At 41.7% G+C, this 13,837-nt stretch overlaps 1 protein-coding gene across 1 annotated transcript; it reads right to left on the bottom strand.

Moving 5' to 3' along the window:
• Positions 1–557: 557 nt before the first annotated feature.
• LOC106588286 (C-type lectin domain family 1 member A) lies at positions 558–3,901 on the bottom strand. The gene is made up of 5 exons (XM_082970286.1): positions 3,761–3,901; positions 3,492–3,584; positions 3,098–3,262; positions 1,861–2,582; positions 558–1,407 (listed from the first exon to the last, which is right to left on the bottom strand). Exons 1-4 carry the CDS (start codon positions 3,843–3,845, stop codon positions 2,425–2,427), a joined length of 501 nt encoding a protein of 166 aa, XP_082826412.1. The 5' UTR covers positions 3,846–3,901; the 3' UTR covers positions 558–1,407; positions 1,861–2,424.
• Between the last annotated feature and the right edge of the window lie 9,936 nt (positions 3,902–13,837).

Below are 13,837 nucleotides of genomic sequence, written 5' to 3'. Positions count from 1 at the left end.
TAATCTCCCAGTGTCTGGTGGAAAGCAGACTGAACCAGGTTTTCCTCTAGGATGCTTAGCTCCATTACGTTTATTTATCCTGAAAAACACCCTAGTCCTTAACAATTACACGCATACCCATAACATGATGCAGCCACCACTATCCTTGAAAATAAAGATTTGCCCCAAACATAACACTTTGTATTCAGGACAAAAAGTTAATTGCTTTGCCACATTTCTTGCAGTATTACTTTAGTGCCTTGCTGCAAACAGGATGCATGTTTAGTTATATTTTTTATTCTGCACAGGCTTCATTCTTTTCACTCTTGTCAATAAGGTTAGTATTGTGGAGTAACTACAATGTTGTTGAGCCATCCTCAGTTTTCTCCCATCACAGCCATTACACTCTGTAACTGTTTTAAAGTCACCATTGGCCTCATAGTGAAATCCCTGAGCGGTTTCCTTCCTCTCTGGCAACTGAGTTAGGAAGGACGCCTGTATCTCTGTAGTGACTGGGTGTATTGATACAAAGTGTAATTAATAACTTCACCATGCTCAAAGGGATATTCAGTCTGCTTTTATTATTTTTTTGCAAGGCTTTCGAAAACCTCCCTGGTCTTTGTGGTTGACTCTGTGTTTGAAATTCACTGCTCGATTGAGGGACAGAGTGCGGGGTACAGAGATGAGATACTTTAGTCCTTCAAAAGAAATCATGTTAAACAGTATTATTGCACACAGAGTGAGTTCATGCAACTTATTATGTGACTTGTTAAGCACTTTTATATCCCTGAAGTTATTTAGGCATGTCATAACAAAAGGGTTGAATATTTATTGACTGAAGACATTTCCGCTTTCCATTTTTAAATAATTTGTAAAATTATTGTGTATATTCCAGTGCCAAAAACAGCTACGCTTCAATCCATTTGAATTTTGGGCTGTAAACACAACAAAATTTGGAAAAAGTCAAGGGGTGCGAATACTTAGAGAATCAATGGGTTTATATTCTTAAATTAAAAGTCCAAAAATGGATGTAGGTTAGCAATTTTACAGCGACTTGATTTTCAATGTGCAAACCCCCACATCCACCAGCAAGAGAAAATGACAAATCATAGGTATTTCGTTATGTATTTCAGTTGTACATACATTGCATAATTACCAATACCATACATCAAAAGACAGTTAAAAGATATTTAATGCAACCAAACTGCACTGACTCTGACTACCCTCTCCCTTCCCCTTTTTCTCCTCTTCTGAGATAGTGTCTGTCACTGCAGGGTGCCGTGGGTCCTCTCACAGATGCTCTTCAGGCTGTTCTTGCACATGGTGGCGTACCAACCGGCCCTGTGGCTGTCTCCTGGCGACAGCCGGGCACACAGTTCCCTGGTGTCTCCCTTCTCTGGCTCGTGATCCCAAAATATGTCCCAAAACCTGTAGAGGTAACACAGACACCATCAGTTTGTGCTTTAAAAAAAAAGACCATGTACTGTAGATACATTTGGTTACTTTGTCAAATAACCATCAATGCAGAGTAATACATCAGTAATACATCAGTAATACATCAGTAATACATCAGTAATGCATCATACATGGAATTTCATCAAATGAAATGGACATATGGCAATAAATATGCTGTCTTCATGAGCTTAACTAGGCCAATATCTCTTCAACGAGACCTCATACAGTAAGTATCCTCATATGGTATTTTACATGACCTCATTTGAGGTAATCTCGATTCAGGACTCCGCGCCAAACTATAGAATTGAGATCCAAACTCAGGTCATTTCTGGACAATATCCATTTACGGGACCTTTTTTTTTTTTTAGCTCAAGACTATCCTCAGAGGCAAGTCTTCTGTAACTTTAAGTTAAGATTCTAAGTTACCCCTTCTCCACCGGGGATCCGTCCACCCAGTGCCAGGCCCCGCCCGGGTTACCGTTCCTCAGGCCGATCCAGTAGGAGTCTCCCTGGCTCAGCTCCTTGGCTCTCTTCCACAGAAAAATCTGAGAGAAATGCAACACTCAGATGGAGGCCTCAAATAGACACGCTTTCGTATAACTCCTAAATCTATTCTTAACTTTAACCGAGGGGGTCAAATGTACTGAATTGCACAGTGAATGTCTAAACATGAACGACTGACCTTAGATTATGTTTGTGTCTGTATTAGGCCTACTGAATAAAGGAATACCCCCAGCTTTGAGTGACGGAGCAGCCTATTTATTGGCAATAGTTCCAGGTAATTCACAGTCAATCTCAGTTCTCCATTTACTGCCAAAGCACAGGATTTCTGTGAGGATTTTGATTTATCATGATGTAGGTCCTAAATAATCTCTTGATTCAAATGAGATCCACATTTGATATTACAGAATTGAGAAATAGGCTACAATACATTCCTCCAAAGAAACCTTAATATGTATCGATATCACTGGGTGATGGGGTTCATGGCTGTCATACTTGCTCCTCCTCACTCTTCACCATGGCAAGGTTGCCCCCTACAGATAGGCAGTGGTACTGACTGGAAATCCAGTCCAGTCTGTCATGGGTGTAGAGGTAGCATCTCTCCCCAAAAGACTCCCATCCCTGTGGGCACGGCCTGCACTCACGTTCTGCGAAACAGGTGGAAGGTTACGCCAGAGGTTAGTCAATGCTATAGGGGTAAAAGTGAACAGGGGTGAAACAGGTCCCCTATGTAACAGGTTTTTACATGTCTATAGCGTCACCTGTATAAATCAAATATTTCCCAAATACGTCAATAGAAATACTCTTAAAACAATCAACTGGTGATTATATACTGTGTTACAATATGATCTGATAATAGCTAAAGCAATGCTGTTATTAGGATGCCAGGCCAAGAGCCTAGGCCTAGTGTGATAGTGTCCAATTTGCACTTCTCTTGTCATTATTGGCCATTTTGGAATTTTAGGTCGATCCTGGTGATCCTTCATCATCTCTTTTGTCTGCCTGTCCATATATTAAACAGGCCGTTGGATGAGAGTATTTCCAGGAGGCCATCCTCCATGTCCCAGCTGAAAGCTCAGAACTATCCAAACTCATGCAAAACTCTTCGTAATTAATGGCTTCACGGCAAGAGTTTGATCAACCATGAACATGTGTTGCTCACCATTGGTGCTGCCGTTGGTGATGGGACAGTACTGGTTGAGTGCTGGGTACTTGTGGAAGAGGAGGAGGTAGGAGTGGTTCAGGGTGTTCAGCTTCTGAGTCAGATCTTTGAGTCTGACCTCCTGCAAGGTGGACTGGGATTGGAAGACCAAGGTGATCTGCACCACTGCATCATTCCCTCCCCCCCCCACCCCCCCGCGACCCCATTGCGATGGATACAAAACAGTGAAAGGGCAATGTGAGGATGAGGTAGCATCGAGAGACAATTATAATTAAATGGTCAAGTTAGGGTTAAAACCTGAAGTCTTGACCTTCAATAACAATGTAAACCAGTGGACTCCTATTTCTGATCCTTGAACCTGTTCAATTCAAAATGATGACCAAATAAAACTCACAGTAAAAGGTCTGTAGGAGTGTGGCCATGGTCAGTAGAAAACAGAGCAGGGCCAGGTAATGTGATAACTGTCTGTACTGTGTGTACCACCAATCTGAGAGGGGGAATAGTTCAGCCACAGACATTAATGTCACTATAGACATATTTCACACAAAAAAGTACAGCATTATGTCTTTTAGACATCAAACAGGCAATAATACAGACTTGAATTTGAGCTGAGCTTTTGTCTATGGATAAAAATGTGCTATCACTTAATGATAATGGCATCACCTCTCTCTGTTGACCCCTCCGTCTTTTTAGGATGTAGCAAGCCTGGTCCAGATGTCCCATTCTCCCCTGGTCTTGTGACTCCCATTCCCCCAAAGCAGTAGGACACTGCTGGAGACTGAAAATAGATCCAGCTCTGCTGAGTTCCACCTCCCAAATGAGCATTGAGACGGTATGTCACCCTTAGCGTCATGCAAAGTACATTTGATAGCAAACCTGTTAGGCAGGTAAAGTTTTGACTATGGTCAAACACCGTTATTCTATTGTGATGTTTGTGGACAACTTGTAAAAACGTTATATTGTGACGTTTCTGTTAACAATATCTGTGGTTCTCCAGGGCCCGTTTCTCCAAAACACCTTAAGGATCCTATGGATATAAGCTGAATTTAGCCTTAAGATGCTTTTGGGAAACCTGGCCCTGGTCTCTAGGTGTTGTCTTGGTCAATTCAACATGGTGCCCAAAATAAAGACGTCAGCAATCAGTATGTAGGCCATAACAGAATGCAATGTCCAGCCCCAAGACTTCTATTCCAATGCCCTCCGTGCTTAGATAACAACTGCTATTGTTTTAAAATACAGAGCTTATCTATACTTTGACACCTACAGTGTTGCATTTAAAAAATAATAATCTTATCCCCTTATCCTCAATAATCCATAATCATATCTGCTTCAACCGATGCAAATTAGGTGCTATGTTATGCTTTTAAGCGGACCAATTTGTAGGCTGTTTTGCCAACTGATAATCACCAGCCAGTTAAAACCGGCAGCCACAGGATTTGAATTCTTCCAACAGCACGCACCCTCTGCACGCTTATCAGCTCTGATCTCAACACAGGCAAATATCAAGGCATACGACATCCCTGGGGGTTTGAAAGTGCTATACGAAGAAAGAAAAACATACTGTACAGACCTGAGGCTACAGTTAACACTGTGAGTTAAAATAGGCTACAGTTAGTTCCTTAAAAAGATGAGGACCTGTAGCATTGTTATTGCTGGCGGATATTCCAAACCTAGCCTATACTGTGCCCAAGCCTTGCCAAAAGTAAATGCATTTCGTATGCTTTGTTCTTCTAATCTTGTTGATTATATATGATATAGGATCTTTGTTGTTGTGCTGATTGCCTCTTTAAAGCATACAAAACAAAGCTGCAGCATTCTAACTTTGACTTTTATTGGTCTTTAAGCCTTCATGATGATATAGGCCACTGAACATACAGAACACCTTCCAAAGGCAACTCACACCCTCTTGTGGCCAACAAGGTGGACTCCGATTGATCATGAGTCATGCCTCTGCTTCCTTTGTATGTAGGCCTCCCATCCTTTACCCTGTTTGGTGTTCACAGATCTGTATAGGGACTGGATATGTGTAAGCGATAAAGCAGTAGCTGCCCTTCCCAGAATGCTCTGTGTTTGGAAATCTTACCTTGACAGGGCTGGTGTGGGTGCCAGCTTTTGCTCCCTCAAAGCAGTAACACATCTGATTCTACTAATCACAGTTAACAAATATTAACAGTCTTTATTCAATGCTTTAATTAGAAGTGTTACTGCTTGACTGGAGCAAAAGCTTGGACCAGCACCAGCCTTTGCAGGGTAAGACTGGCCAGCAATGAAAGAAATTACATGAAATATCCATTCATGAGATATGCAATAATTTTATTCAAAATCTTGATTGTATTTAAACATATTTAACAGAGTTAATGCATGTATTCCTCATTTAAGTTTTACAATTCATTTGACATTTTTGGCTTACACACAAAGGAAAGGGACTTTTGACCAAACACACAAGAATGAATAAATAAAAGGTTGTTCAATATTTACAGACAAGAAGGAAAAAAAATCTATTGAGTGTGTCTTTATGTACAGATTAAAATGTATACCAAAGGCGAGATTAAGCAAACTTTATGGAAGCAACATAGATCCTGGTTATACAACTGCGTTCAATGCTATGTTTAACCTGAATTATATCTAGTTGTATTAGCATTCATTAATCAATAGTATTTATTATTTGTAACAAATGAGAAACATAATTTATTTTTATTTTTTTACCTCACATACATTTGGCCCACTAAAAGGAAAATGGGAGCATGGGTTTTTAATGCTCAACTTGGCATTATAAACTCATATAAAACAATCCAGACCACTATGTCCTCTCACAAAGGTGCATTAACAAATATCTACAAATGTAACCCACTGTAATTGTTGTAATGACTATTAGTGGTCAGGGGGCATGTCCAGCCAAGTTCTATACTATCACCATGGCAACCGCAGATGACCCTTTTACGATCAGTGTTCATGTAATTCAATGAGACATAGCCAATCTGAGCTTAATAGCCTACAGTGAAATGGGGGTGAGTAAGCAAATACAATTGAATAAATTCCTAATTTGAATGCTTTACAGACAGAAAAGGGATGACCATAGTGAAAGGATAGACAAAGGAAAGGATGTTTTGTTGTGTAAAATGCCTTATATTTACAAAAAAAGAAATGGTTGGTATTTGTTTAAGTAATTTGACAGTTGATATTCAAGACAGGCTATATTTTTATCTATTTTTATAAGCATTTTACATGCATAAAAAAAACATAGGACCCAATGAATAAAAACCAACATTCGATGAGGTTGACTTTGATATAAGTATTTTAGAGCATTACAGAATTTTCTTTCTTCCCCAAGCTGTTTTGAGTGCATGTGCATTCGTGTGTGAATGTATTTAAGAGGATGTGTACGCTATGACAACGCGGAAATAGTCTGGAGCTCGATCAGAGCTCTACCTGTCAGGTAAATCTTACTGTAAACCACAAGATACAATGGAGATGTCAGCATTACCGTAGACCTCTTGACAGGCAGTTAACCTGTATTTATGCGGGCTCATGTCCACAACTTCAACTCAGGTGTTTCATAAAAACCTGGCAGCCATTTCAGACACACTGATAAGAAATACAATCCAGTTGAATGTTGATCAGTTGATATTTGTAGAGCTAAATTCATCAGAAAAATAAAATGGAATGTTTACCAGTTGCACGTGTGTACAACACAGTAGTAAAAAAATAGTCCTCTAACATTTGTGTGTGAAAGGTGGAGTTGGGACAGGCTAAAATCCCCCCCCCCCCCCCCCCCCCCCACCCCCCCAACAAAACTAAAACCATAGATAAGATCCTCCATCATCATGTACAAAAAATACAATGTAGTACCTCACATTCATCACATTCAATCATCAAACCATTATCAATGTCTTTTATCTCATACACTTGCCATCTGTGTGGCTGTTTAGAGCGCCTTTAGTTTGTTCATTCCATATGGTCCACAGTTGGTTTATGAGCATTCTGCCTCAGTGCGTTCCTTTTAGTCACTGGCATCGTCCTGCTCGCCAGCCAAAAACAGAAAGACGAACCGGCATAATATGTCCCAGTAAAATGCTATGATTCTTTGAACACCTGACTGATGAAGGGCTTTACTAAGGCCGAGGCATACATGGGTGGACTCATTTAAAGACAGGGAATCCCATTACCGGTATTGGATCCAGGGAGCAGCAGCGGTCATGGCCATTCAGTTAAATCCAGCCTTTGCTCTTTTAAAGTCTTCCCAGTTCCTCGGCCCAGCGAGGGGGAAGGCAGAACAGAGAGGAAAGGGATGGCAAAATTGCAGAATGGCTAAGGACCAGCCTGGTTTGTTGCTAAGGGTCTGTCATGTGTCTGCAGCGTAGTGCACAGAGCCCTGCTGCCACACCAGACAGCTCGTTAAATAACATCAGGGGCCATTTTTATGAGGCAGAGTGTGGTAGTCCTTAGTGGCAGGGGTCGAAGGGGTATTTGGTGACCCCACCGTGAAGCTCGACCACTGCCTCTGTCCAGGAGATGAGGTCACCCGCCAGGTGACCTCCGCAGGAAGCCTGGCTATAGATTTCGTTGGGTGTGAGAACGCGGGACCACAACTGGAGGTCTGACATCTCGCCCACGAAGGACTGGGTGGCGTCAAATCGGCCACCTAGGGTATCCTGTTAGGAAAGCACAGGGTAATTGTTAAGGCTAAAGGCCCACAAAATATGTAAAAGTACTAGATGTACCACAATGAAAGATCAATACACAAGTATTTAAACAGAATTGTCTCGTCTGAGTTTTCCACCTTTATCCCCTTCAAAGCAAGGTTGGTTAACCGCCAACAACGTTCTAAAACTAGGCTGTTCAGATCAATCAACCTCCGTACTTCAACCATTTCATGGCCTAGTCTTATGGTAACTTTTTATTTGTGGCCTAAATCATCAGTCACTTCCTGGAACTCGCTAGACATGACATTTGAGCCCTGGTCAGAGTGGATCTCCCAAGGAAGACCAAACTGAGTGATGAATTTGAAGCATTAGCAACAGTTTAAGCTGTAATATGATTCAGAGGGATCAGTCATTTTACATTTAACAGATGCTCCAACCTGGACTCAGGGGTAGACGTAACATAGTAAATGTAAATCTGGGACACTCCAATTAGTTTGACATGTTACATTTCGTATAGTATGAATTCATTTGTAGATGTCCATCATCCATTTCATATGATATGTTATGAATTTCAATTCATATGATATGTTGTGGCTAAAGTTAGCTAGGTGGCTAAAGCTAACATCAGCTAGGTGGCTATCATTAGCTAGGCTATGGGTTAGGGTTAGGGGAAGGGTTAGCTAACATGCTAGTAGTTGCAAAGTAGCGAAAAACTAGTAAGTTGTTGCTTATTAGCTAAAACGCTAAAGTTGATTTCCAAGCTTAGTTTTTGGCAATAGCCTGTGTCTTCTCAGGACACAACTAAATGATAATCATCTTTAACATGATTGTATTAACAGCTTTTTGTCTTCTGCAAAGCCTAAAAATCACCTAACAGGCAATTGTGACAGGCAATTCCCTGCTGGTAACATTTGGAGGCACCAGTGGGATCCAATACTGCTGTTTGAAATTTCAGTTCCTATCCCAGTGTTTATGTGTTCTTCAGAACCTTGAGAATGCAAATTCATAGAGAGAAAATGTATAGTTGTACCTGTTCTTGGCCCAGAATAAAGACTCCACCAGGCTTGATGGGATGCCATGCAGATAGGTTCTCTCCAGACCCCCTTTTAACACCATCCTGGAAGGCCTCCCAATGCCCATCGTGTGTTGACCATGTCATGCACAGGTGGTGCCACTTCCCATCCGTCATTGCCATGGGCAATGTCACTGCCTGTGCAGAGAAATAGAGTCACTGGCTTGATTAACTAATTGCATGATTGGCTGATTGATTGATTGATTGGCTCAATCCAAAGTGTCTAAACAAAATATTTCCATGAGAGAAAAGGGCAAAGTTCTGTTCGGAGAAAGAGATTATTACTAGGTTAATTGATTGGTTTATTGGCTGACTGTAGTCTCATTGTCTTGGACATTTTGAAAAAATTCAACACAAATATTGTTTTTTAGGGAGATATTTTATGAAAGATTTGTCCGGTTTTGTGAATAGGTACTTATAGCCATCACATTTCAAGTAATGTAATTTCTTTCCTTTTGTGTCAGCTCATAACAACATAGCATTCAGGTGCCATAGCTAGGCATCTCTCAGGTTGAACCACCAAATCTCCTCTTGTCTAGGAGAAACCCTGACTCATGCACAGGTATAGTATGGGCCCGGACCATGTGTCTATCCCCGCATCCACCCTGTCATGGGATGCCTCTCCACATGACTGTGCTAGGTAAGCTGCTTGCCCTTTGCCCTGAGGTCTTATTCCATTAGGGAGGATGATAGATGAGGACAGGGCCACTGTCTCTAAGGGGGAAAGACAGGGTGAGCGCAGGATCCAGGTGAACTGTAACTGTCACAATTGCCTCCTGCCTCGTTCCTTGAGGACAGGAGATAAATCTGGTGCCTGATTGGGTGAGAATGGAGTCACCTGCCACTGAAGTGTAAGCTTGCTTGCCTTGAGGTGATTGATTTTCCACTTGTGCTGCCAATGGGACAACTGACTGATAACATCAGCTTACTTAAAATGTTGATAAAAATGTTCAAACACTCCTTGCCAGAACCTGTTTTTGCTTTGTTATTATGGGGTATTGTGTGTAGATTGATGAGGGGGGGAAAAAATGATTTAATCAATTTTAGAATAAGGCTGTAACATAACAAAATGTGGAAAAAAATCAAGGGGTCTAAACACTTTCCGAATGCACTCTATGTGTGTAAGAAGTGAGAATATACAGTATATTTTCACAAATTGGTCACTAGGGGAACAATGTGAAAATATGCAAAATATGCAATCCTGCTCTTACATTGTCGTTGACCAGTAGTTCCATGGGGTTGTTGCCCCATTCGATCAGAACCAGTTCGTTGGCCTGTCCCGGGACAGAGTAGGAGAAGGGCGTGCCGAGGCCAGGCCCTGATCCCCCTTTTATCCAGAGGCAGACAGTGAGGGCGAAGATTTCAATGAGTAGGGTCTTCTTTATCCTTCCATACATGTAGTTAGTGCGCATAGGGAAGCCAATCTGGAAAGCATCCGGACTCTTTGGCTTTTTCCGGGTACCTGTTGGAATACAAAACAGGAAAATATGAGCAACGAACAGCTGAGGTGTGAAATGAAAGTAATTTGCCAGTGTCTGTATTCTTCGAAGGCCAGCATCCCGGAGTCGCCTCTTCACTGTTGACGTTGAGACTGGTGTTTTGCGGGTACTATTTAATGAAGCTGCCAGATGAGGACTTGTGAGGGGTCTGTTTCTTAAACTAGACACTCTAATGTACTTGTCCTCTGGCTCAGTTGTGCACCGGGGCCTCCCACTCCTCTTTCTATTCTGGTTAGAGCCAGTTTGCGCTGTTCTGTGAAGGGAGTAGTACACAGCATTGTACGAGATCTTCAGTTTCTTGGCAATTTCTCGCATGGAATAGCCTTCATTTCTCAGAACAAGAATAGACTGAGTTTCAGAAGAAAGTTCTTTGTTTCTGGACATTTTGAGCCTGTAATCGAACCCACAAATGCTGATGCTCCAGATAATCAACTAGTCTAAATAATGCCAGTTTTATCGCTTCTTTAATCAGCACAACAATTTTCGGCTGTACTAACATAATTGCAAAAGGGTTTTCCAATGATCAATTAGCCTTTTAAAATGATAAACTTGGATTAGCTAACACAAGGTGTCATTGGAACACAGGAGTGATGGTTGCTGATAATAGGCCTCTGTACGCCTACGTAGATATTCCATAAAAAATCTGCCGTTTCCAGCTACAATAGTCATTTACAACATGAACAATGTCTACACTGTATTTCTGATCAATTTTATGTTATTTTAATGGACAAAAAATGTACTTTTCTTTAAAAAACAAGGACATTTCTAAGTGACCCCAAACTTTTGAATGGTAGTGTATATGTTTTTTTAAAACCTTTATTTAACTAGGCAAGTCAGTTAAGAACAAATTCTTATTTACAATGACGGCCTACCCCGGCCAAACCCAGACGATGCTTGGCCGGTTGTGCACCGCCCTATGGGACTCCCAATCATGGCCGAATGTGATACAGACTGGATTCAAACCAGGGACTGTAGTGGCGCCTCTTGCACTGACTATATCTGTACCTGCAGCTACAACTTAGAATACATGATATCAATCGGAAAAGAGTATAGAATGGCAAAGTGGGTTATTATCAGAGAGTTTCAATACCAGGGTTAGAGTTCCTGTGGTTAAGGTGGCTCAGCACAGTTTCCAGCTTGTTGTGTCCACGGCCAAGAGGTAATGGAGCTGGTGGCTTGCTGTTATAGGCTGGACGAGGACGATGGGCATGGTCGTCATTGCCATGGTGATCATCACCGTTTTCACGGTGGTCATCGTGAAGATCATCGTGGTGTTCGTCGTGATGATCATCGGGATGGTCGTCATGGTGATCGCCATGGTGGTCATTATGGTGGGTGTCATGGCGGCCGTGGCTACGATCATAATGGCGGTCATAGTGTCGGTCATAGTGATGGTCATCATGGTGACTGTTTTGACGGTTGTTGTGGCGGTTGTTGTAGCGGGTTGGGGTGGGGGTGGGGGTGTGGGCGTCGTGATAGTCATCGTGGTGATCGTCGTGGTGACCGGGCCCATGGTGGTCATCGTGATGATCGTCATGGTGGTCATCGTGGTGACCAGGTTCATGGTGGTCGTCGTGGTGGTCATCGTGGTGGTCGTCATGGCGACCATAATCATGATGCCCACCGTAGTGATTGTTGAGCTGCTTCTCAAGTGCATTGATTTTACGTTGCAGGAGGTCTCTCAGTGAGCTTGAATAGGAGCTGGAGGAATTCCTGGCCTGGAGAAAGAGAGAGAATTAATAATAGTTATAATAGGAAATGTTTGCATACCTTATTATTAGTCCATGTGCTTGGTTATTAACACTTTCTGGGGCATATCCATGGTAATTTATTTCCATAATAGGACTTTTAAAGAGCTGTTTTTTTTGTTTGATTTTTAGACACCTCTTCTACTTCAGCCCATTCTGGGTTGCTTACTTCGGCCATATTGTGCTGCCCCTAATCTCTCCAAGTGGGCAGATAAATGAAAAAATAATAAAGCCAGCTCCTCCCTCCCTGGAAAACCTCCTTCCTTCCCTCCCTCCCTCTACTTCTGTCAGTGTCTCTGATCAAATCCGGCTTTACTCAGTGCCAGAGCACACCAAGATTATTAGCTCATCACCATGGATGATGCTAATTGGCATTGAAGGTGTCTAGAACCCTGCAACACTTGGAAACCGGTTCGTGGCATAGATATCCTGTTATGTGACGGAACTCCAATCTCAGCTGTACTGTCGTTGTCTAACACCCTCAAGGCGAAGGTTTCTGTGTCACCCTTTCTATGAACCACCAGTGTTATGTGTTATTAATGAGTGCATAGGCTATAAGTCTATCTGATGTCTTATAGCAAGAATATTTGATAACAGTTTATTTTTAGAGCCTGACAAATATATCGTTTCATCTATATTATTGGCCAATGTTGGCCTTTTACCGACATATCAGTATAGGCCATAAACAACATTCAATAAATGGGGTGAAGAAAGTGAATCTCAATGTTATCTGAACACTTACGGCCATTCTCATGGTCATTATTGTCACAATGTAAGCAATCAACATTTGAAGCAAATTTTTTGGACAACTGCTCTTTTGGTTGGCAATTTAAGAGAACTCAGTGTGAAAAATGTTAACTTTTAATTCTCCCTGCTGTAAAACACTATATCGGTCAGCATCTACTTTCTATGAACCCCCTGTATGAATAAGTGTTATTAATGCCTACACTCTTAGAAAAAAATGGTTCCAAAAGGGCTCTTCGTCTGTCCCCATAGGAGACCCCTTTTTGGTTATGTAGAACCCTCTGTGTAAAGGGTTCTACATGGAACTCAAAAGGGTTCTACCTGGAACCAAAAATAGTTCTTCAAAGGGTTCTCTTATGGGGACAGCGGAAGAACCCTTTGAAGTTCTAGATAGCACCTTTTTGTCTAAGACTGTATATCAAGTCTTATAGCAAGTCTTACAATTCATTATGGAGTGCTAGAATCACTTTAAGCGAATTGATACCACAGCTGGTTCATAATGAGAAACAGAATTCATTAGAATAAAAAAATAATCTTTCATAATCCCCAAAAAATAGTGGTCAATTAAGTTGGATTTTTGTATCTACAAAGGAACTTCATTAATGCATGGGAAAATTAAGAGTAAAAACAAAAACTGTATTTAGTTGGTTGTTAGTGTCAATGGTCATATGTCATACAATCACTCAACAGGACCCTCTCCCAGGCTTCATGAATTCCCATTGCATTAGTGCAAGACTGCTCTATGGTGAGAGTCAGGATAATTAACTGATCAATTTAGGTCTTCATACGCACACACATGGATGGAACTTGGGCTGTAGGCCACTTATATCCTCACGGCGTGGGAGAAAGCCGGAACGCCCTTTGTCGTGCTTAATTTCAGGTCAGTGGCAAGACAAACAGTGGCCCCGTAGTGATGCATAAAATGACCTCTATTCACACAAAGGGCAAATAAGCTTCCTATCCCTTTTCCTACCCATCCTTTGATCCTGTTCCCACTCACCTGCAAGTTCTCCAGCCTCTCCTTGAGTGTCTGT

The sequence above is a fragment of the Salmo salar genome, chromosome 27 (genome assembly GCF_965601325.2).
Source record: "Salmo salar chromosome 27, fSalSal1, whole genome shotgun sequence".
Taxonomy (NCBI): Eukaryota; Metazoa; Chordata; class Actinopteri; order Salmoniformes; family Salmonidae; genus Salmo; species Salmo salar.
This window is presented reverse-complemented; position numbering and strand designations above follow the sequence as displayed.

Bases quoted from the DNA above. Each gene is read 5' to 3' on its own strand.
- LOC106588286 (XM_082970286.1), bottom strand. From the start codon at position 3,845: ATGGGAGTCACAAGACCAGGGGAGAATGGGACATCTGGACCAGGCTTG. The intron at 3,585-3,760 runs GTGATGCCATTA...TCCCCCTCTCAG, and splicing joins GGAGGGGTCAACAGAGAGAG to ATTGGTGGTACACACAGTAC. The intron at 2,583-3,097 runs GTGAGCAACACA...CCTGTTTCGCAG, and splicing joins CACCAACGGCAGCACCAATG to AACGTGAGTGCAGGCCGTGC.